This window comes from Pezoporus wallicus, unplaced genomic scaffold (genome assembly GCF_028554395.1).
Source record: "Pezoporus wallicus isolate ANWC-B61680 ecotype Strahan unplaced genomic scaffold, APGP_CSIRO_Pwel_v1 contig_6354, whole genome shotgun sequence".
NCBI lineage: Eukaryota > Metazoa > Chordata > Aves > Psittaciformes > Psittacidae > Pezoporus > Pezoporus wallicus.
Genome location: NW_026638688.1, coordinates 1258206 through 1282294, shown reverse-complemented (window position 1 = coordinate 1282294; position 24089 = coordinate 1258206). Strand labels below are relative to the sequence as shown.

General features: G+C 53.4%; 2 protein-coding genes across 8 annotated transcripts in view; both read right to left on the bottom strand.

The window, feature by feature from the left end:
* Positions 1–12: 12 nt before the first annotated feature.
* Positions 13–5406, bottom strand: HK3 (hexokinase 3). The gene is made up of 19 exons (XM_057412019.1): positions 5252–5406; positions 4781–4832; positions 4533–4695; positions 4071–4219; positions 3810–3929; positions 3618–3713; positions 3436–3532; positions 3170–3353; positions 2843–2998; positions 2520–2753; positions 2137–2441; positions 1921–2060; positions 1654–1773; positions 1471–1566; positions 1272–1371; positions 958–1141; positions 737–892; positions 325–558; positions 13–200 (listed from the first exon to the last, which is right to left on the bottom strand). Exons 1-19 carry the CDS (start codon positions 5389–5391, stop codon positions 65–67), a joined length of 2862 nt encoding a protein of 953 aa, XP_057268002.1. The 5' UTR covers positions 5392–5406; the 3' UTR covers positions 13–64.
* A 662-nt stretch (positions 5407–6068) lies between these two features.
* The window catches only part of UIMC1 (ubiquitin interaction motif containing 1), a 38424-nt gene continuing 20403 nt past the window's right edge, over positions 6069–24089 (bottom strand). For 4 of the 7 annotated variants that reach the window (XM_057412023.1, XM_057412026.1, XM_057412025.1 and 1 more), the window contains 8 exons: positions 22806–22870; positions 20177–20265; positions 19175–19254; positions 15735–15903; positions 10412–10490; positions 8744–8864; positions 6991–7054; positions 6069–6535 (listed from right to left, as the gene is read on the bottom strand). In XM_057412023.1, coding sequence (XP_057268006.1) covers positions 6282–6535; positions 6991–7054; positions 8744–8864; positions 10412–10490; positions 15735–15903; positions 19175–19254; positions 20177–20265; positions 22806–22870 — 921 coding nt within the window. In that variant the 3' untranslated portion in view covers positions 6069–6281. Of the gene's footprint in view, positions 6536–6990; positions 7055–8742; positions 8865–10403; positions 10491–15734; positions 15904–19174; positions 19255–20176; positions 20266–22805; positions 22871–24089 lie in introns of those variants that run through there. The other 3 variants (XM_057412027.1, XM_057412029.1, XM_057412028.1) reach the window with 3 other exon arrangements.

Here is a 24089-nt window from a genome sequence, read left to right as displayed (position 1 = left end):
AGGAGGCAGAGGTGTGGAGAAAAGCACTTTATTGGGGTGATGGCAATGGCAATGGTGCCTGTGCCTAGGGCCCGGCTTTGCGGCAGGCCACGGCTGCCACGAGCGCAGCCCCTTTCCCCGAGCCATCCTCCGACTGCAGGAAAGTGACGGTGCACTTGGGTGCCAGGACCTGCAGCGTCTGCTGGAGGTTCTGAGAGAAGCTGGAGGCACAGGAGGGAATGGTGAAGGCTGGTGTCCCCCCCTCCATGCGCCCCGTGTTCCCCCACACCCCTGTCATAAGGCAAGGGTCCCCGGTGGGTGCCCGCCACTCCCGTCCCCACTCACTGCGGGTGCATCTTGTACAAGGTTCCGTCCACCCCAACGGTGACAACCAGCTGGTCCAGGCCCCGGTTCTCCCGCATCTTCTCCACCACAGCGGCCATGCCGGCAGCACAGAGCTGGGCCGCCCGCAGGGACACGGTCTGGCACACCTCCCGCACCAGTACACTGTCCTCAAAGCTGGCGTGCAGATCCAGGTCCCGCAGTATGGCCAGTACCTTTCGCAGGGCCAGCCCATCGCTGCCCCGGACCAGTGGCACCATTAGCACCACTGTCCCCATCACTGTCCCCATCCCACAGGCAGGAGATGGCATCACCTGCATGTGCCACATCAGTGCAGTGTGGCCACTCTCCCTGGGCTCTGGCTTCACACCCTCCCACCCCGGGCTCAGGGAACTTGCTGAAGCCCAGCACTCACATCTCGATGGTGGAGAGGAACTTGGTCTGGAAGATGTCCTTGGTCTGGAGCTTGGGGCAGGGCTTCCCATGGAACAGGACCCGTTTCTCCACCATTGCCAGCAGGATGTAGCGCACAATCTCCCCCAGGTACATGCCGCTGATGAGCTTCTCGAACCTACCCCAGACACAGCCTTAGCTGAGCACAGCAACCCCTGGGTGTGCCCCGGGGCCTTCACCCACCTCTGCTTGCCCGGGTTGATGGTTTTCTCGTCCACCATCCGGTCGAATGTGGTGAAGATGTGGTCCAGGCAGCCATTGTCCCCGAAGGCCCCCCACTCCATGTTGATGCACATGCGGCCATCATTCCCCTCCACAGTGCCCACGTTCCGCATTTCCTCCATGTAGCAGGCATTGGTCCCTGTCCCTGCGGGCCCAGTGCTGGTGTCACCCCCACCACGGCTCTGCAGAGCTGCTTGGCACCCTGCGGCCATGCCACACGGGCTGGGGTGGTGATGAGGGGATGGGAGACCCCTGAGTGCAGCAGTGCTCCTCACCTACAATGAGGCCGATTTCACATTTAGGGTCGTCATAGCCGCAGGACATCATGGTTCCCACTGTGTCGTTGACCACAGCTACCACATTCAGAGCAAAGTTCTGCCAAACCAGAGATGGGGACGTATGTGGCTTAGTGGCACTGCCTGGGTGCAGGGTGACACCCTGGGGACAGACAACTGTACCCAAGCCCTTCCCTACCTCTTTGCGCTGGGCAGCATCCCGCAGCAGCTGGACCACATCCTGTCCCACACAGCCTGAGGCGTTGAAGCCTTTGGTCCAGTTCAGCAGCACTGCCTGCAAGGGAGGTAGGAGCAGAGGCTGGGCAGCTGCCTTGCACCCTGGGGCCCTCCCCATCCTCAGGGTCTGGAGCCATCCCCTCACCTTATCCAAGCCCAGCTGCTGGCAGGGGAAGGAGAAGGTGAAGCCAAGTGGCAGGATCTGCTCTGTCAGGTCCTGCTTCAGCTGGAAGTCCATGATGCACTCAATGATGTGGTTGAAGAGCTGTGGAGAGGAAACATGGTCAGCAGGGCCCAGGCTGGGGTGATGCCGCAGGGGCTCTCCCAGCCCCACCCCAGGCCCATGGGCAGTGAGGGGGGAGGCAATTCCCATCCTTTCTCCCTCTCCTTCGGCACAGATTCTCAGCCTCACCGCCACACCAGTGCCCTGTACGATGGAGGTTGGGATGACATAGATCTCGCTGGCCATGCGGATGCTGTCCTCCGCCACACGCACCACCAGCACCCGGAAGTTGGTTCCCCCCAGGTCCAGCGCCAGGAATTCACCTCGCTCTGCAGGGCACCAACACGGGGCATCAGCAGGGCCACAGCCACCTTGCACCCCCTTCCCCAGGCCCCCAGCCCTCACCGGTGCCATCAGGCGTGGCACGGACATAGGTGGGCAGCATGCGGACGGAGGATCTGGCATTGGTCTCCTTGCCCAGCCCCAGGTCCATCTCCTCCCTCATGAGCGCCTGGACACGCTGCAGGTCAGAGTGGCTGAGCCGCAGTGGGGACAGCAGCCGATCCACCTCCCGGCGCTGCTCCGCCAGGCGCAGAGCCACTGCTGTCACGATGGCTGCCCCGCGCCCGGTCCCATCCACTGAGGGCAGGAGGGTGATCGTGCACTCCGGGGCCAGCAGCCCTGTCACGCTCTGCAGGATCTCCCCAAACCTGCCAGAGGAAGAAGAGCATGGCAAAGGCCGGGTGTGAAGCACCCCACCGGGGTGGGAGCCCCGTGACCCTCCTCACCTGGTGTGGTCCCGGTACAACTCGCCATCCACCCCAATGTTGACGGAGAGCTGCTCCAGCTCCCGGCTCTGGCACATGTGTGTGAGGATGGCAGCCAGCCCTGCGGCACAGAGCGCGGCAGAGCGGCTCACCACCACTCGGCAGACCTGCTGCACCCGGCAGCAATCCCGCTCGTTCGGCTGCAGTCCCAGAGTCTCCAGCGTGCTCCTTGTCTTGGCCATGCCATCCTCGTGGCTGCAAGGGAGGACACCGTGCTGGTTATGTCCTCCCCATCACCCGCCTCGCCTCCCAGCCAGAGCAGCTCCTGGTCCCCAGACACTCACTTGATGATCTCCAGGACCTGATGGGTCTTGAGCACATTCTTGTTCCTCAGGATGCCAGTATTGCTCCCCGTGAAGATCGCTTTCTCAGCAGCCAGGGTGATCAGCACGTGCCGGACGATCTCCCCCAGATAGAGGCTGCTCACCAGCTTCTCAAATCTGTGTGCAGCCAGCATGGGGGTCAGTTGTGCCCCACCTGGCACCTCTTGGCCCCTTGAAAGCATGTAGGAGCAGCGCAGGGAGCCATGTGCTCCTGTTAGTGGGGCCTGATTTGCCCAGGGGTGGACAAGGAGCCCTGGGGACCCTGCCCTCACTGGGGGGTGGGAGCACCTCTTCTTCCCAGGGTTGGAGGATTCCTTGTCCACGCGTTGGTCATAGGTGGTCACGATGCCACTTAGGGTGGTATCGTCCCCGAAGCAGCCCCACTCGGTGTTGATGCACATCCTCCCGCTGGTCTCCTCCACCATCTCGACCAGTTGTGCCTCAGCCATGAAACAGCTGTTGGTGCCCACGTCTGTGGGGGGTGGTGGGTGTGAGCACTGGTGCACTCCCTCCCCCAGTACCACCCCCTGGCATGGGGGATGCCCACTGCTCACCTACAATGATGGCAACCTCACAGGCCTTATCATCCTTGCTGGAGGTCATCATGGTGCCCACGGTATCGTTCATCAGAGCAACAACATCCACATAGAGCTGGCCAGGAGCAAAGAGAGAGCATCATTAGCCCCTCCATGGGGGCAGCTCCCAGCCAGGCCCCCTCACCTCGTGGCCCCCCCACCTCTTCCTTGTTGATGGCTGACTGCAGCAACTGCACAACGTCCTTCCCCTCCACATCAGTGCACTTGAAGCCCTTGGACCAGGAGATGAGTTCTGCCTGTGGGGAGCACATGGCTGAGCTGTTGGCCTCCAGCACCAGTGATGTGCTGGGCATGAGGCGGCCGCAGACCCAGGTCAGGGTTATCCCACCCACCTTGTCCAGCTGCGTCTGCTTGCAGCTGAAGGGGAAGACAAAGCCCAAGGGGAAGCGACGCTGGAGGCTGCTGAGGCCAGCCAGGAACTGGTGCAAGCATTTTGCAATGAAGCCAAAGAGCTGCAAAGGCATGGCCGGGGGTGACAGGCTGCACCCCTTACCCAGCACCCACCCTGTGGGAGGCAGTCCCGGACCCCTGCCGAGCCGCCATGGTGCTGGGCAGCCCATCACCAGCCACCCTGTGCCATGGCCTCCTCATACCGCTTCCCCCTTGCCCTGCGTGATGTTCATCGGTATGTCAAAGATCTTGTACATCACTTGAGGTCTCTGGTTCCCGTCACCCAAAAGGGTTACACAGAGGGTCCGGACGTAGTTCTGGCACAGCTCCACCACCAGCAAGTCACCCTTCTCTATGGGGGAGCAGAGGTGGTGTCAGGCAGAGACCTTTGCTGGGGCAGATCCCCTATAATCTGCCCCTTAACCTGTCCCAGGGACAGTCTCCCATCCATGGGGGAGGCTCCTGAGAGCCTGAGACAATCACAGGAGACAAGAGAACCAGCTCCTGGCCTCTGGTCCTGCACCAGGGACTGGCAGAGGCAGTGCAAGGGCAGTGCATGGACCAGACACCAGTGCACCCCTCCCCAGCACCCCAAGGCCAAGTCCCAGGAGGCATGTGGGGCTGTAGGTAGCAAAGCGGCCCATCGCCAGGACTGGCTACCTTACCGGTGCCATCGGGCATGGAGCAGATGAAGGTGGGCAGCATCTGCATGGTGGCCTGCGCATGCATCTGGCGGCTCAGCCCCTTGCGCATGTCCTGCATCATGTGGCCCTTCAGCACCTGCAGCGTCTCCAGCGGGACGGTGAGTGCCCGCAGGGCTTTCTGTACCTGGGGACAATGAGCCTGGACCTTAGGGCAGGTCTGAAGGGCAGGGGATGCCTCTTGCAGGGTGCGAGGCAGGGATGTGCCTTACCGGGGAGCCGGCAGAATTGCTTCGCTGGTCCGGCTGTTGGCTCAGTGAGGGCCTGTGTGGAGGGAGCTGGTGTCAAACGCGGATCCCCAGCCCGCAGGGGAACAGGGCTCCGGCCTGCCCAGTCCCGAGCAGGGTTTTGGGGCCCATCCCCGACTCTGCCTCCCACTTCGCCTCTGCAGGGTCACAGCCTCAGCAGCATCGTGGCTTTGCAGTGTCTATCGCGACTGTGACCCGGCAGTCGGAGGTAGAGGAGGCAGCGGCGCCCCATGACGCCGATGGGGGCCAGGGGATTAAAGGGGCTGCCCCTGCCTCACCCTGCCCGCCTGTCTGCTCAACCTGCGGGAGGCCGGAGGCTGGTCTGTGCCCCGCCCGGAGGGCAGAAGGGGAGCCTGCTGAGCCCCATCCCCGGCCCCGAACGCGGCTTCCCCACTCCCAGCGTCGCTCGGCCGCCGGCGGGCCGGAGCCCCTCACCGGTGCACGGGCAGTCTGCCTCGGTCCATCGAGCCCAAGGCCCGCCGCGGGAGGCTGCGCGCAGCGGCGCTAGCGGTGCTCTGCTCCTGGGAGCTCCAGGGCGCCCTGCCCGTAGCGCCGCGCCGCTCCGCGCTGCCCATGGCGGACGGCCGGTGGCAGAGGCCCGGCGGTACCGTTGCCAACGCCGCCGCCGTTGCCCTGGCGACAGGAACGGCACCCTCGGGCGCCCCTGCCCGCCATTGGCCGGCCCGCCGAGCCGCTCGCCCCGCCGTGGACAACGGGCGAACCCCCCCCGCCCCACGGGCCGGTCCCGCTCCCCGCGGCAGCGCCTGGGCTGCCGTCAGCGCCGAGTTCGGATCCCAGCTTTAATTGGCCCCGCGTTAATTAAGCGGCGCAATAAGGAGACATCCACGCGGTTCCTAGCAAGGGGCTCTACAGCAGGGCGACAGTGCTCCTGGGGAACGGGGGACAACACAGCCCAGCCCAGGCTCCTCCATCCTCCCCCCCGGGCAGCGGGCTCCGGGCACACGGCAGCCAGGGAAGCCACCAAGGACACAGGGACATCGCTGTCACACTGGTCTCCACATCCGCTGGCTGCAGCAGGCAGCTGACACGGAGGTGTCCTTTCCCCACAGTGCCCGTCCCCACAGAGCTGGGCACTGTAGCCCCTGCTCAGGAGGCCCCTGGGCTCACAGCATCCCCCCAGAGCCCAGGGACAGGCTGTGGAAGCGTGAATTTGGATGCACAGTGTGCCGTTCCTCCTCTCCTCCCTTCAGTGCCTCCTGTTTCCCCAGAGAAAGACAGCACAGCTCCCCGGTGTTGCTGCAGTTTCATAAAAACATACATAAATATATTTCCATTTCTTTAACAGAGAGCAAAGCTGCACAGGCACCTATAAAACACAGTCACGGCTCCACCCAGCGCTCCCTGCACAGGTCGTACAAAACATAGAAAAGGGGGGGGGGGAGAATGGGGCTGCGCTAGAACAGGGGCACGGTGCCATGGAGGGGATCTGCTGCCCACGGCAGCCTCAGAACTTGTGCTTCCTCCGCCGGCAGCCTTTGGTCTGCTGCTGGCTGCCCAGGCAAAGAGCCGCGTGCGGCTCCAAGTCTACAACGCAGTCTGTGGCTTCTGAGGAGACGCTGGGTTTCACAGGGGAGATGGTGAAGGGAAGGTGCTGAAGGGAGGTGGGGCTGTTCCCCACCGGCCCCCTGGCTCTGGCTGGGCGAGCAGGAGGGGACTGTTGGTCTCCTAGTCCAGAGAGGGGGGTCCCCGCATCAGCACCTGCAACAAGAGCACAAGTCAGTCCTGCCTGGCTGCCCTTTGTCGTGAGCCATGAGCAAGGGAGGAGGGTGCTGCTGAGAGCATTTCTCCCTGCTCCTCTCCTCTTGTGCTTGGATCCATGGAGGGAAGCACGAGTGTGCAGGCAGGGACAGCAGCACCCTGCCACCCCCTCAGGAAGCTGGACATCTCTTGGTGCAATGGCTCTGAGCACACCCTTAGCCCTGCGAAGGCTCTGGGTCGTGGCACCGGTCCAGTGGGCAGAGGCAGGGATGTGCGCAGCCAGCTGGGTGCTGCTGACAACCAGCTAAGCCCCAGCCTCATGCTCTGCTCAGGAATTACAGACCCCTTCAAAAGGAATTTGCTGTCACAGCACAGTCCAGGCTGAGTGGGACCTAACAGGGAGAGCTGGGAAAGAGAAGCTCTGAGCCAGCCAGGCACAGAGAGCAGCTTCCCACCTGCAGACTTGCTCTCTGAGAGCTCCAGCATCCTGAGGAGTCCCCTCTCCTGTCTTCCAACATCCTGGCAAGGAGAAAGAAACACAGTCACATAGTGCTGCCACAAGGGAACCCCAAAGACAGGGTAGCCCCATGCTCCCCCAGTCCATGGGGTCCAGCTGGGTACAAGAGGGAATGCTGCATTTCCAGGGCTTCCAGCTGAGCACAGCTAGTCACCAACGGGAAGGGCACTGCCCCATTCTCAGCCTGCCCGGTTCCTGATCAAAGGCAACCAAAGGCAGATAATAAAGCAGAGCATGGTAAGGAGGGAGGCTGGGGTGCAGGAAGCCACCCCCAAGCCCAGCCAGTGAGCACATGGCTGTCACAGGGGCTCTGCCATGGTTCGGGCACATCCGCAGCACTGCACTCCAAGGCTCCATCCTGCTCCATCCAAGCCCCGAGTGCGTAGGGGCTTGGTGCTGGAGGAAAAGGCCTTTCTACAGGGAACAGCCAGAAGAGGAACACACATCTTGTGCTCCCTCTCTCAGCCCCTGGCAAGATGCAGCTGCTCTGGTCATGCAGGCTAAGACAAGACCGCTTGGCCTGGCTGCTCCCTGACTCTAGCAATGCTCTAGAAGGTACTGGCATCCTGGCTGCAGGGTTGGGGCTGCAAAGCACCCCAAAATGTGCTGTGGCAGGAACCTGCAAGGCCAGCAATGCCACTAGGAAGCTTTCTAACAGCTCAGCCCATGCCCAGCATGACCTGCTCCCCTGGTGACCTGCCACCTTGGGACAGACCCTTGCTGAGCTGTCCCAAATGGCCACCCAGCTCCAGCACCTTCCCCCATACCCCGTGCCTGTGCCTATGTACAGGACCCTACACAGCAGTTGGCTGTGGGGCACAGGGACAGAGCCAAACACCCCCCCACAGAGCTGGTCACATGCAGGAGCAGCCGTGCCCTGCAGTACTCTGAACCACAGCACTTGGCTGTATCCCAGCCAAAATCATCCACCAGAAATCTCATCATTTGCATCTGAATCCCCAGAGGGCTGAGGCCTGTGATGGATTTAAGGGATTATATGAAACTAAGACATCATGTTGCATCTTCATGCTGAGAATCACATTTCTGAGCGCAGGCAAAGCTGTGGCATTGGGGCTTTGCCCGCAGGAACCAGCAGGAAGGCTTGGAAGGACCCCCTCTGCGCTCCATTGGGATCACCAAAGTGGAACAACACGGTGGGGACCAACACCTGATGACTGCCCATAAACAAGCTGCTACCCATACTCCTGCCTCCCACCTCCTCTAGAGAGGCACGTCCCACACACCTCCACGTCTCCCCTGGGATGCTACAGTTTGCTCTCAGCACCGAGTGGTTCCCCTTGCTCTGGCTCTGAAGCCTTCCCCATGGGAAAGGGCTTGTGGATCAAGCCAGATAGGCTTGTCACCCTGACACTGCCCTCCATCTATATTCAGATGAGGAAGCCTGCAAGACTGAGGCGTGCTGTCTGGCAGCGGGACAGTGCTGGCTGTCTGCCTGCTGGAGAGGTTACTGGCAGCTCTGCTGGATTAGCTCACCCCTGGGACAGCTCCATGCTCTCACAGAGTGTCGTGGGAAGGAGGGCAACGAGTTGTCTGGCCACAGCAGCCCGCAGAGATAGGCAATCCTACACCAGGTCGGCTCATCCCATCAACCAGGGAAACAGCTTCTGCTGCCAACCCAGCCCCAAACCCAGCGCAAAGCAAAGGAGATGGTCTGCAGGGTTGCCCCTCACCTTGGCTCTTCGCAGCCTCCTGGTTCCCTGAGCTTGCCTAGCAGCCTGAAGGCAGCTGTCCACATGCCTCTGATACTGCAGCAGTGGCACCAGTGACTTACAGAGGTAGCACTTCTCACACCTGCCAGGCAGCAAAGGACAGAGCACCACATTAGGATTCACCCTGCACTGGGCTCCCAGCCACCAGCAGTGACTTTCCTCCTCCAGGCCACACCACAGAGAAGACATGTCACCAGATCAAGCCTTGCTCAGTGGGGTCAGGCCAGCACCAATCGCAAAGACTGAGTGATTATCAGTTTTCCCTGCCTGTTCCTCTGTATCCTGCTGCTGCAGCAGCGGGACAGTAATCAAATCTGCTCATCTAACTATCTCAAACACCGCTGATTTCTCCCCAGACATAAAGCACCCTGTCAAAATCCACAGAAATGAAGTGCAAGGGCTTTGCAAAGGGGAGTTAAATTCTGCCTGAAAAGCAAACCAAGTGTGTTAAATCAGAGAGACATTTTACCAGGGCTGGATGAACTTGTCTGACTAGTAAATCAAGTCTTTCTCTGCACTGTCTCCATTTTACATCATGCCACGCTGGGAGAGGAATGCAGAGCACTCGCTCCTGCTGGGGGGCTGGCACAGTGTGCTCCTCAAACCCATTCATTTGTGTAGAAGAGCCCAAGCTCATGCAGGACATCCCTGTCCCCCCTTCCCAAGTGTGCCTGGGAACAGAATTATCCTGGCTGAAAGGAGGTGAGGCTCAGGCACGGGTTTACACACCTACACTCGATTCCACACTGGCTGTCGGCAGGGACTGAACCATGCAGGAGGGCACTGGCTCTTCAGGAAGGGAGTATCCAGCCACGGAGCTATTCAGGAATGGACCATCTCCAAGAAGAGACAAATCCCCAGGGACCAGCCCCAGCAGCACTGTGTTCAGTTTGATGAGCAGTGCTCTCATAGTAAAACTCACCCCAGGCTCTAAAACGCTTTTGGAGAGCCCCCATCAAGCAAAACTCTGCAGTACTTTTCCTGTATTTTCTTTCCAGTCAGTGCTGATTACCCAGATAATGTGTCTAAACAGAAGCTGTCCTCTCTATAATTAGCCTAATTCCATTAGTGATGTTGCCATCCACTGTTTGTAACAGCAAAATTGCTTCCATAGCAGGGATTTTACTGTCAGATCCTCTCTTATGATGCTTTGTGTGGGTGGCAGGAGGAGGGGCTGCATGGAAAGACATTAAACAAAGCCACTGCTATTCTGAAAGTCTAATTTAATTAAGAATATCACTACAGGTGCCATATTGACAGCCTCCCTGTCCTAGCCCCTTCTTATCCCAGGGTTACCAAGCTCAAATCTCCTATTAGAAACTGGCTGAGTTAGCACCATTTTAGCTACACAGCTCCCTCCAACCATGGCCAGAGACCATGTACCCCTGACCCGCCATGGATTGGGCTGAAGGGAAATCAGTGCAAAAATAAACAATCTGAGAACAGCAAATTCCTCTTGCTTTGGTTTAAATATAGCCACACTACAACAGAGGCAATGAGGGAAGGCAATTTCTTAGGGAAACATTGCTGTTTCCAATGGCCAGCATTTCTACAGGAATAAAGACATCCACAGGCAAGCTAGAATGGAAGCACAGAAACAATCTTGGAGAGGCAAGCATACCTACTTACTTGTCAATGTCTAAGGATGACTGGCCGCTGTCACTGCTGGCTGCTTTACTTCTTGCTTCTCTCTGACGCCGGGTGAGCACTGGAAGAGACAGGAAGGGTTGGTTACCTGCCATCCACCCCAAAAGCACCCCTACACCATGCCTGAATGCAACAAGTTTCAATCACTTCCACTCAAAGCTGCAGTAGAAGTGATGGTAGAGGCAAAGAAATACTGCACTGGGACAGGCAGGGTCCTTTCCCTGCAGAAGAGGTAGCTGGCCAATTCTCCCTTTTCCAAGGGGGATACTGCAGAAGTATCCCCCCATACTTCTTCCCGGGAGCCAGGAGCCATTTCACACTGTAACTTGTCTTCTGGCAGAAGCAGCTGGATCAACAATATGTAGTTTACAGTCATTTTAAAGCTGACTGCAGCAGTGCAACAGCCTGGGAGGAGAGCTACACAGCTGCTCCAGCAGCACAGCCCTGGCCCTGCCGAACTGAGCACCCTGCCTGCTGCAGGAGGGAGCGTGGTAACTGGCAGCTAGGTAAGGAGAGCTAAGAGGGGCTGTGCAGAGGCTCAAGACCCTTCTGAAGGTGTGGTAGGAAGAGCTCATGCTGGAAAGGGAAGGTTACAACAATCAGCCTGCACTCACCCATGTGAACTGGGGGTGATCTATTGTCTGTGTAGAGCTCTGTGGGGGCTCTGAGTGAAGATCTCTACCAGGGCTAAGCATCAGCAGTGCTCCAGCACAGCTGCTCCAGCACGTGGCTGGCTAGCAAGATCCTGGCTGACCAGCATGATGATGGGACCAACAATTTGTTCCTTCAGCAAGCCCCAGCAGCCTTCCCAAACCTGCTCTTCAGGCATCTGCAGGGAGCATGCCAGAGTGTTCTCTTTCAGTTGAATTCCTCTCAGCATATTCCTGTTGACATGCCACCAGCAAAGCTCCTCAGGGAACATATCAGATAGCTTAGCCTGCCTCGCCAGGGATGTTCAGAACTCCAGCTCCAAAACAGCTGCCACAGTAAGTACTCTTGGGCAAACTGGCTAAGGGGACAATGCAGGGAGCTATTTTACAGCCCAGTAACATTGCTTCCCATACTCTCATTAGGAGAAAGGTCTGAACTGAAGGTATAAGCATGACAAACCTCTTATTGTTGGCAAATCATCTGTCATAAAGGGACACAAAAGATTTTGCAGAGAACAAAGGAGATCCTTCAGAGTTTTAGGAAAACTTCACTTCTAGAGTTAGACAATCCTAATATCTATCCATGATGCTGATACAACATGGCCTATCCCTTAGGAGCAATCACTGATCTGCAGCCACAACGAGCAAATGCACTGCAAGATGCTCAGGAGCTGTTGGGGCTGATGAGAGACATCCACGCTGAAGAACAAAGCTCGAGGGTTTCCTTGAACGTTGGTATTGTCTTGTAGGCGATGACCAATACCAACAGCTCATTTCTCGCAGGCACTGAGGCGGACATTTCTCTTTGACTTGGCCTGGCCCAGATTCGAAGTGGCAGCCTGACATGGAGGACTGATAACAGCAGCCACCCCCCAGGCCACTCCAGCCTCCCAACAGCCCAACTCATATGTGCGTTTGACAGCATGGTGAGAGCCGTTCTCCAAATCAGCATGCACTTGTTAATGTTCGTTTAACACTGCCTCGGGAGCCTCATGCACCAGCTCAGGTGCTAATCAGTTCTAGCTCCTTCCAAAAGCAGTGAACACATCTGACATAATGGCCCCATCAGAGATATCTGGGCCCAGCTTTGCATCTACCCATGGGAAGCCCCCCAGCTGTGCTGCTGGAAGCAGAGGCATAGGAGAGAGAACAGGGCTGGCTGGTGAGGCACAACCCCTCACAAAACATGGTGCTCACCTGCAGAAAGAGTCTTCAGAACACTGGAGAAGACATGCCATGGGGAAAATCCCCACCACAGAGCGGTGCTGACCCAGTGTGTGACAGAAGCCTTGTAACTCTCCCAGGTGCAATGCTCTTTGCTGGGTCAAACACACTCTGTAGCTCAAGAACAACCTGCTCCCTGGCTTGGCACTTTTGGCTGACCCACCAGGCTCCTCCTCACTGTCACCACCAGCCGTTCCACTTTCTGTGCAGGATTCTACCACAGACAGGCCCACCGGCATCTTGTCCCTTCTCAGAAGTGATGAAGCTTTCTTCTGCATCCCTTCTGTTACTCTTTCTGCTGCGTCAGTGCCACTTCTATTGATGTCAGGAGCTTTTCAACAGCACCAGTGCTGCTGCTGAAGACTGACATCAGGTTGCACTTGAGGCTTTGGGAGGAAGGGATATACCAAATGCTCATTTTCCTGGGATCACTTGGGAACTAAGAGGTTGGAGCATGTAGATGAAGGGCAAGAGGAACAGAGCATGTCACAAAGCTCAAGACCATTTGCTGTACTCAGTATCAGCCAAGACTCACTTCCAGACTGAGACCAGCAGACTCCTGCTTGGCAGCAGCAGGAGATGCAGTGACTCCAGCACTCCCATGTCACACAAGCAAACTCTTCAGTAAGTGCATGCAGGAAGAGTGAGCTGGCACAGTGCTTCCATGGCTCCACTCCTTCACTTGGAATTAGCACCAGTCACTGAGCTGGAAACCTGTGACCCGAACCTCCCCTAGCCTGGTACAACAGCAACAGCAGGCTCCTCTTTGTTGTTTACTCAGACCACAGGAAAATGGAAATTCATGAGCAGATTTTCATCCTGCCCAGGTATGTGGTGTTCTGGGCATCTGGCCAGGGCAACCATGTACATATGTGAGGGAAACAGCTCCTAATCTTGCCCAGCTACCTCATTTGAAAACCTGTCCTTAAATATCAGCCAGGCTGAGCTGGCCTCCTGATAGGTAACACTGAAAGACTTTGGTGCATGATTACAAGAAGGATGAAGAGAAGTAAAACCAGCAAGGACCCACCCTTTTGTAACCATAAAACGAAGCCCACTGACAGCTGTAGTCTGCAGGACTGCATAATCTGCAGTTCTAGAGACATCAGGAATAAATCCAATTAGTAAGTCCAAAGACAGACCAGGCACCCCTGACTCAGTGCACCAAAGACAAACTGAAGCCGTCTTTTCTTAACAGATCAGGACATGGCTTAGAGGGCAGAACTTTGATTCTTCTCTCACACAAGGCTGTTGCTGTGCTCTCAAGACACCAGCAGCCAGCCAAGAGCACGCAGCGCTGCAGCAGTAGAGAACAGCTTCTGGACCCACACAGGCGCTGGCATTTGCTTCAGAAGACAACTCTCCCACCTCTTTTTTTCTCCCCATGCATTAGATTTTCCTATGGATTTTGTGCTAGTGATGGATGCCAAGGTAACAGCAGTGGAAGCAGAGTCCTTTTGTACCTGCACAGCTGTGCCAAGCTACTCTCTGGCCTCTGCACAGAGCTGAACATCAACCCTGCCTATTGAACTCAAACCCCACTGACCAGCCCATCAGCTGAGACCTCTTTGCGTGACTGTTGCCTTTGTACAGGCACTTGGAACTGGAGCCAGGTGCCCCACAAGCTAGGCAGGATTGTGACCCACATTACGTCCTGCTCCAGGTCCAGGAAGCCAATTGTCCTGCAGACAGCCTTAGTGCAAACAGCACTGGCATCACAGACTGTTATGGCTAATAAAGCCTGGTGTCTACAGAGAAAAAACTAGAATAACTGGCAATAGAAAACCCAAATTACTGTGATTTTGTCCCCAGACCATCACTCTGCTTAGAGCCATTGCTGCAGACCAAAATCTCTTTTAGTTCAGGCTGGTTTTCTTATGGGTAGACTGTTCTGTACAAGCCAGAACAGCAGAGTAGCAATTCCAAATTAACTACCCTTACAAACATCCCCAAGGAGACCAGTCTGGAAGCAGAGTGGAAAGGCCAGCCTTGAACTCTGTCCTGTGGAACACCAGCACCAAAGGAAAGAACAAATTTCCTCACACTGCCACAGAATTCAAAGCCTTTTCCTGATCACAGTGAGGATTCCCCAGGATCAATGGATATACTCACAGTCCAACCACACCAGGGACCCGATTATCACAGGGCCAAAGACATCCCTGCTAAAAGGCACACTAAAAATTCAGCTCCATTTTCTAGCACAGATAAAACCTTTATCAGTGTTGAGGATGGGAGAGGAACTGTGATAATTTGTGATCTGCTGGAGCTGAACACTTGCATTAGCAGCTGGTTTGTGCCTGCAGAGAGAACTCCCCACCAAAACTAAGCACCAAGCAATATCAGCCACAGCTCTGGCTCCTGTTATCTTGACAGGACCTATGTCATATCCCAACAGATTTAGTATAACAGGAACCTCGTATTTTAAAACTACATCAACTCTGCATTAAGATTACATGGTGAAACTTCTTCCTCCTAGAGGAAAGCAGAAGTTACAGCTCTTGTACTAACTCTGATTTGCTCAAATTGCTTAAACATCACAGATTAAGGTTGCATTTAATAACCCAGTGTGTAACTGAAAATTATATATTCACAACCTAAAAAGTTAATCTTATTACAAGCTATTACTTCGATATTACGTGACATTGTGCTAACACAGACTTTACATTTCAAGCAGCAGCTAAAACATAACTTACTGAGTATGCTGATAACCAACCGGTGTTGTTTGTTCACTTAAGCTCTACAAAGGTTGGCTATGGAAAACTGATACAGAGAAGACTGAAGAGGATTAATATAGGCATTCTGACTGTGCTTCTATGCCTCACTTCACATGAAGGAGAAAAATCCAAGCTCCCAGATCGATAGCTATCATTCTGCAATTTTAGAGGAACAAGAGGGAAACTTTTCTGTAATCTCTTGCAGCTGAACAAGACATTTTTGCACATACAAATGCCAGACTCGCTGCAGAGCACAGGCCGTGCTTGGAGTGGCACAAAACACTCTCCTTTCTCAAGAACCCTGGAGGATGCTCACCCATGTGGCTCAGGAGCTGCCATTTTCTACCACTGGCAGATTCTCTGCAGGTCCTCAACAGAACAGACAATAGATATGTTCTATGACATCTATCCTACTGCCTGAAGCATCCAGGGCTGGAACCTGTGGTTATATTCTGTTTGTACACTTTCCAAGGGACTAATAATGTCATGAATTATGAAGTCAACCAGAGAGAAGATGTCCCTGTGCAGGAGACACTGGAAACACAAGAACCTCTTTTAACACTCTCCTGGCCAGCCTGGAGATGGAACAAGCCAGAGTGAACAACCTCCCTCCATGCCAGGCCATGCACCAAACATCCCGAGAGGCACAAGACTGAAGCATCGGGCTGCAAGTAACAGGGAAGTGGACAAACACAAAGAGCAACTCTCTTGGCAGACCTGGGCTGTCCTTGCCAGCCTCCTGTCCCATGACACCGTTGCAGTACATGGCATGCGGCTCGATCTCTGCAGAGGGAAAGCCTTGATCGCACATGGGGCACAACACATGGTCAGCAGTGGTAGGACTGCGCTCAGCCACCGCCTTGTCAGTGTCTTCATCTCCACCAGCCTAAAGAAGAAATAATTAGGCAGACAGTTAATTGTGCCATTTCTCTTTCTTTTCCCCAGCTGCAGAGCTCCATGCTGTCTGGGAGTCACCCTCCCACAGACTCAGTTTTTCTTGGAAAGTTTTATTCTTCCCTCATCATACACTGGTCAGAAATAACACCACTGGCTGAGTAAACTGTGCAGCACTAATAACTAATTCTTCTTCCAAAGGCAGTATGTCCTTCTGAATCATAGTGAAGCCTCCCTGCACAGCCATGCATACCATTTAAGGCAACCATCACCTGTACTACCACAGAAAAATGGCAAAGCTTCCATTAATCAGGAAAGCTCAGAAGCGAAACTGATGGAAAATTCATGGGGCAAGGCAAGAGTTCAACACCTGAGTTGTGCTCATCAGTTTCTGGACATGATCCGCGCTACACAGGCAGCACTGTCTGGGAACACAGCTTCCCCCAGGATGAAAGGATGTGCTCTTAGGGAGTCTGGGGAGATCACTGGGAAGCTCCTCCTCTCTAGAGGAGGTGGCTGGAGCAGTCATCAGAGGGGGCACACATCAAGGAGAGAGGCAACACTATTAAAAACCCATGTCACAAAGAATTACTAGCAGTACCTTTTCATCAGGGCAAAGTGACAGCCCATGTTTGTTCTCTGGGTGCTGTTACCACTCACCAATACTCTCTCTTTCTGCACTGGTTACACAGCTGCAGAGGTGCTTCACTACTCACCCGCAGAGATACAGCCTGCTCCCTACACTGCCGATGCTCCCAAGGTGCAGCAGACTGCTGCCATCTCACTCATAACTAGATCTCTGCCTAGTCAGGCATGCTACAAGACTTCTCCACATTTAAGAAAGAACCTTTCCCTCCCTGCAGTGATTTTAAAGTTATTTAAATATTAACCACATAGAAGAAATCTATAGGAGAATAATACAGGAGAGTTTTCTGTTAGGGCTAAGCAGTGACATGTAGACAGTGTGCAGCAAAACTGCTGTCTGCTTCCCTCCAATGGTATAATTTCAGGGAAGCAGTAATTGGGGTCAGCCAAGATGCTCGGTGCCACCAGAGTGCTTTGTCACATTACTCAGTTTATTACTTGCCTTTCCAAATGAGGGTCTGATCCTGATTTTTATGTCTTAAAGGGAAGGAAGGTGGTTTGTTGACTCAGACCAGCTATGCAAAGAATTGCAGGACTGGGCCTCAAAATAAAAATTCAACCCACAAAATGCCTTTCTTCCAGACACTGGCTGAAAGGCCACAGCACCGAGCTCCAGGAACACCTCTCTCATTTCCAGGGAGGCTCTTTGCCCTGGATTTCTGCAGAGGAGCTGCCACATGAGTTCCCCCAGCTGAACACAGGCTGCTGAAGTACATCTCTCATAGCATTAGCACTCATACCTTCCTCTCACATCTCAGTGTCCCTACATCTTGCAAAGTCCTCACTGTAGGGCGTCACACAGAGGAGTCATAAAAAACAAGATGTGTCAGATATGAATGATCAGATCAAACCTGCATTATCCTCGTCAGACAACACACAGAAAAAACATGATGGGAAAAGCAGCAGGCACTGCTCCTTCTAGCTGCCATTTCTAAAGCAATCTTTGGAGATCTCTGATTCTGCACACCCTGCCCGCCTACATTTGGTGGTAAATTACTAATTTTAAATGGAAATGCAACATTCTGTAACAAAAGACACCACGGTCCCAAAACTGCTTGTACAAAACAGTGCTGTAACAGTCTAGAAAACCTCAACTGCAGAACCAACCACCCTTGTCAGAGGCTGAGACTGTTGCCTCTCTTCTTCAGCAGAAGAAATTGCTTACAACACATAGCACTTCTAGCCAACAGTGAGCCAAGAGCAATGCTAGAGGCTGAGCTCAACAAGAAGACTACTGTGTCCTGGCTCAGCATCTGCTAGGAAGAAGTCAGTCCCTGCGGTCTGTGCTCACTCCATGCTAACTGCTGATGCACTGTAGCTGTTTCTGCTGTCTTCCTGGAGGGCTGCAGGCTCTGGAATGATACCTTCTGCCAACGATAATGCTGACAAACAATCCCTAGGAAGCCCCACTGCACCACTCCCAACACTGTGCTGATCACCTTCTACTGTTGAGTCAGGGGTGTGAGACCCAGGCACCCTCTGCAAAGCACAAGGCACAGGGCAGCGTCCTGGCCATAGCCAAATGGTCGTGAGCATGCTTCTGTGGCTGCCCAGCTCTGCACAGACCCGCCGCCTCCCACTGCTGCAGTCTCTAATTGACTAAACAGTGCTTGGAGATACCTGCAGAATGAAAGGCACATGAGAGCAGAAGCTGGTTTATTAAGAGGCCCACAACTATGAGACATCAGCACTGCAGACGCACTGTACAAGCTGCAGACTCCCAGAATGAGCTTTCCACAAATGAGTCCTCTTGTTGAGAGCTGTACGACTCTGTATTCATGTACCCTGCCAGAGGAGTACTTGGCAACCCCTTTGATATCGCTCTCTAAATTAATAGACAAAGGGAGTTTTATCAGAAGCAGGAACTAAAGTCAGACATCGGCACAGCGGCAGCTGCGAAGCAATTGCTGTGCAGGTGTGACAACGGGGAAAGGAGCCACACAGTGCACATCTGCATCTGAGGTATGAGGATGGCCCTGCCAGGGCTCCCTGTGAACTGTTCCTGCACAGAAAATAACAGTCCCGGGCTCAGGTCATTCTGCCTGGACTGCAAACCACCACCAGCCCTCAGCACTTCAATGTTGTCTTTATCGCAGCCCAGTCTCTGAGTGAACCTCTTCTTTATCAGCCTCTTTGAAATGGTGCGTGGAGAAAACCAAAGTTCAGATGACGGTAACATGGAAAAGCACATCCCAACACAAGTGACTGAGGTGTTGTAGGACTCCCCTCACAGCTCCTGGGGACCCTTTGCATCGCTGTCCATCACAGCACTATTATTTCTGCGCATGGGCAAGCACCAGCACTGCTACCCCCACGGATGGCATCCTCCAGCACAGCAGTGTATGTGGTATAAAAGAACAAGCTGGGATTTATAACAACTCTCTCCAGCTACAAGACTGAAAGGCTCCAGAAGCAGCTGCAAACAGCCCCCAGCCAAAAGGGACTGGAATTACAAAGCAGTGGAGAAAAAGTGAAGAGGCAACTGTTTGTCAGGATCCTAACAGCAAAAATCCAAGCTCCCAGCTGCCCAAGGGGAAACACCAGCACAGCTCTGCTGAATCAAGGTCTAGAAGGCAGGACTGGAAACAGGACCCTTCCCCAGCTTCTATGCCTTTTACCTGCATAGGTGCATCTCCAGGGCCTGAGCAGAGCTCTTCTCCCTCCACCTCAAGAGCTTCCTGTGGACTCGTCTGGGTCTCTGCAGAAAAACACCTCCAGGTCAGCGCAGGTTTGCAGTCCCCAGACCACCTCCTCACCTGTGGATGTAACTCAGCCCACTTCCTTACAGCGCTTTCACAGCTTCAAAATGTCTTTTTTAGACTTGCCACCGATGTTATCAGACAGTGTGCAACGACACAGCTAGATGAGGGGTTAAAGTCACAGCATGCTGGTGTGAGGACAAAGCCACCTCAGCTTCGCGGCTTCATGGGGAGTGAGACTAGACACAGGGAAATTGCGTGGGATACTTGCTGGGACAGAGACAAAGCAAGAATAGAGCTCTCGCATCGAGACAAACAGAGCTTCCCTTCTGCAGCCTGCCTCACAGTCACACCTCCTTTAGACCTCCACGTCTTCCTTAGCAACAAAATCTGCCTCCAAGCACCACCACTACCCCTCTCTCTCCAGCTGCTCGGGAACAGCAATGGGCTCTTCATGAATGTCCTCACTGAAAACCCTGAACTGGAAAACCTCAAACATGGTAGGGCAGAGCAAGGAAGAAAAACTCGTTGGTCCCAAACACGTTTCATTAATGTAGTAATTTAAGACAAAAAAATTATTTCAGCTCTCACACTTTACATGTTTTGACACTGAAAATCTTGATTGCACTGAAGAGACCATTCCTGACACCTTGGTTTGAGTGATCCCTCCGTATCCATTTACATCCTGGTGTCTCTTCAGCAGCAAGTCCCCAGCAATCTCTGGTCACAGAACCATCTTTGAGGAAATGGGTCCAAAACCAGGGAATCAAATTACATTACCTGAATAATTTCACCCCTGACAAACGAGACTGGGAAAATAAATCTCTGTTGGAATAACCTGAAGTTTTTCTTCTTTTCTCTGAATTTCAAAAGTGTGGAACTTTCAGTGCAAAGTTCAGAGCCTTTTCAAGTGCCTCTTACCTGGGCAGACAGAGATCTCTTCTTCTGCAGAGTTTTCTGTGGCAGTATCTGGGCTCCTTTTACTGCCAAGTGGAGTCAACACAGGGATGCTATTCAAAATATAAATACAGTATCAGTCTCCAATCCAGTAGCTGTGACAGCCACACCAGCCTGCCTCACGCAGCTCAGGACAGCAGATGATGCCATAATTTCCAAGCAGTCAATATCTGATAGCCAGAAATAGGACAGTCAGACCAGGCTAACAGCAAAATATGGGTAGAAAAAGCTGTCCTAAGCAAAATACCTGAAGGGAACATTTTTATCTTCTAGAAGCCCTTGACAAAAAGGCACAAAGGGCCACTATCGCGTGTCAAGGGTGCAAAAATACCTGCTCACAACTGTGCAACTCTCGATTCTTTCTACTCTTGGAAGATTTGGGAGCTGTGCAGGTATCAGCAATGTGCTTCTTTCTATCTAGGGAAGGAAATCCCCAGAGAGAAAAGACACAGAGTTGCTTTATCCCACCCTACCCTCTCCCTCCTCACACTGCTAATTTTCTCCCTTATCACTGCACACAGCAGCCAGAAGCATCACAGACGCAACAAAAGGCAGGGCTTCCCTGCAGCAAAGCCCTAACAGCATTAGTGTGGCGGTTCCTCTGGGCAGCACTGGGTACTGCTCGTCTTGTTTTAACCTTCGGATTCCTCCTTTTCTTCTCTCCCTCCCAACAGTGCTCAATGTCTTTCTGGAACAAGCAGGCACTGCTGAGTAAGTCTGGCACCCATGCTGACACACGCCGCGCCTCGCGTGGCTCTCTGATGAGTCTGATCAAGTATGCAAGAACACACTTTAAAAACATGAATCCCCATACTGACAAATAGAAAATTTATTAAGCTCAACCACAGGCCCTGGAGAGCAGAGAACAGCCACTGCTGATTTATGATAAATAACAAAATTCCGATAGGAAATCTCAAGTGGCTTTTCTCTCTAAATAAAGCATCTCAGAGCATTTGTTATGAATCCAGGCTGAGTGTGTTTTACTCCGTGTCTAACATCAGGGCTCACTTCAAAAGAAGTCACACAAAACAACTTGCTATGACATTTATAAAATGGGCTAATCAATTTGAAGTCAAACCACATTTCTTGCTACACCAACTATCTCCTGGTAACAAAGCCTATAATCATTTATTAAAACCCCAATGTACCCTGCTCCACACAAAGTGTAAAACAATCAGGCAGAGCAGCCCACAGAAAGCAAAGCAGCTTCTTCCCACTGCTCTGCTTCCTAAACTGCTTCACTACCTCCAGACAGCTCCAAGCCGTGTGCTGCTGTGAAGTGCTGCTGAGGGCAGCTGGTTGGGGTGCCTCAGCCTCACCCGAGAGAGGGCTGTGCTGGCAAATTACCAGGAGCCAGATGGCAACACTTAATGTGCACAAAACTGCAAAGGCTGCAGCCATTCCTTGCCTTGCTGCAGATGTGCCAGCTGCTGACAGAGGGGCTGCAGCACCCAGCTGTGCTCGGGCCCCAAGAGGGGCAGCCGGGAGCTCCTGGAAGCTTGGGAATGTCCCGAACTAACCCCACCAGCCACACCAAATGGAAGAGCTCCCTCTCTTGCCATATACAGCCCTGGGCTCTTCTGCCTTAAGGAGAGGGCAGCGCTGCAGAGCGCACATTTCAGTGCCTTCCACACAAGCACACGAGCTCGGACCCCGGCGGTCACAGACTCATCATCCAATGAGCAGTACAGCAATGGCAGTACCAGGGCCCTCCTGCTCCCCAAGGAGAGCTTTAAGCTTGTTAGATTGGTGCAAGCAAGAAGGATTTTCATACTCTGCATATTGATATTAACTGCTCAGGCCAAACGCTGTTAGATCAGAGGAGAGCTGGCAGTTCTGTTCCAAAGCAGGTTTAAATTATAAAACCCAGCAAATTAAAACCATGACAGTATCTGGCCTCTCTTGTAACTTGCTCCTTGAATCTTCTCCCATTTGCCCTTCTTTTCCCACAGCCTTCGCTGCAGAATTGCATCCCACAGGAAGGGAAGGAAAAAACGGAAAAGAGGAGTAGGCTTAAATCTGAAGAAAATCATGTTGACTTGTCCCACACCTGTCATCTGCTGAAGTGGCTTTTCTGGAGCACTGCACTCTATCTTTGGCTGATAGGCAGTGCCGTCTGGCTTCCTCCTCCCTTCTTTCCTCTTCAGCAGTAAGGCAAGAACATAAAAATACACGCAGAAATCCAGTAAACCCTCCACCGTGCTGCCTATGTGCCTTCTCAGGCAGACCACGTGATGGCATCGCTATAACTCACCTTCAGCTCACCTCCCCGTCTCCACAGCTTTAGGGCACCATGTCACACTAGATTCAGAGGGCAAGGATCAAGTCCTCCTACTTGTACGAGAATGCACCTTGCATGTTTTATAAAGTAATAAGGGTAACTGATCTCTTCTCCCCAGTTGTGTCCCACCTTTCTCCCATACTGCTCCAGATTCATGAATTTCCAGGAATACCCTACAGCAGAGAGCTTTTCCAGCAAGCCCTGCAGCGAGTCCCAGTGAGACTGCACCCCAAAACATTGCAGGGAGAGTGGCAGGGTCCCCATCACCAGAGTGAGCCCGTAAGCCCCACGTTCTGAAATCACTGTCCTCACCTCTGTGCAACTTGCATGGGTTCCCCTTCCTCACGAGCATCGTCTGCAGGGAGCGCCTGGGAGGCCTGGAAAGGAACATTCTGGTGTTATGCAAACAACGTACAGGGCTAACCAGGATCTGCTGGGTCATCAGGCTCTGTCCCTGACACCACGCCCAGTCTGTCATGTACTTTTTTTTCTGTAAATGGCCAAGTATCCATCCTGAACCAGGCAGCTCTCCTCCATCACTCCTTTTAGCAAGGTGTTCCCACAGCTCCCTGAGATAACGCCTGGCAGTACTTTTTGTTGCCCTGCTGTCTAGACATATTCCTGGACATTCCATGTCCATCCATTCAGGCCAATGTTGCCCAGTACCTTCCACACCCTCTGCCTGTTCCTAGCACCTATCCTGATGCATCTGTAAGCAGCAGCCACAGTTCTTCTCCATCTCCATTTGTACTGAGCTAGGCAACCAATGGATTGTAGTGTTCCCTCACACTCCCTCAGCTCCCCAGCAGCCCTCACCTCCTCCAGTTTAAAATGTATTTGCCTGAGCAGGGTGACCTGATCAACTGGTACAGCCCATGTCTGAGCATGAGAAGTGCTTCTCTGAAATTTTGTGTCGATAACATCTGTGGCATTTTTCTTGACTGGGAATCAGCTGTCCCATCAAAGAGAGGGAACAGATTAACCTGCACAGTCTACAGCTAGTAAATCCCTGCGCATTTATCCCATTTTTCATTTAGCTCCACGACTTATTCTTTCCTTTCAAATTTGTTCAAAAGCCTTATGCAGTGCCGAGGTCAGGCTAACATGCCAGTCATTACCCAGTTCCCTTTCTTCTTCTCCAGCATACAAGTTACACTTGCCATCCTCTAATCAGATGGAATTACAACGGTTTATTAGCAGTCCTTGCTGTCAGGCCTGCAATTTCTCATGCTAGTTCTCAAAGCAACTCAAGGGGTTTTCCTCCCCCTTCCTCGAGTCTATTAAACTCTCCGAGTTTGATTTCTACCACAGGTTTCAACTTCAATCAGCTCCACTCCTGTATGGCTGATGCGCTTCCCCAGCAAGCCCCAAAACAAAGCCTCCTGTCAGATTTCCCTAAAGTGACTCTAAGCCCCCAAATATTCTGTTTTATCTACACTGTTCTGCACTTCTTCACAACCTACCTCATCATTAACATAAAATACCACACCTCCTCTTTTATTTTTATTTCTCTTTTTTCCTGAACTGCGCATATTTTAATACCTCTGCTCTGGTCATGAATACTGGACCACGCTTCTGGTTTTCCTGCTACATATA

What these genes read in the sequence shown, in the direction of transcription:
- HK3 (XM_057412019.1), bottom strand. Translation starts at nt 5,391, where the DNA reads ATGGGCAGCGCGGAGCGGCGCGGCGCTACGGGCAGGGCGCCCTGGAGC. An exon ending in CGCAGGGCAAGGGGGAAGCG is followed by an intron (nt 3,930 to 4,070) that starts GTATGAGGAGGC and finishes ATGCCTTTGCAG; the next exon opens with CTCTTTGGCTTCATTGCAAA. An exon ending in TGAAATCGGCCTCATTGTAG is followed by an intron (nt 1,142 to 1,271) that starts GTGAGGAGCACT and finishes CTGGGCCCGCAG; the next exon opens with GGACAGGGACCAATGCCTGC.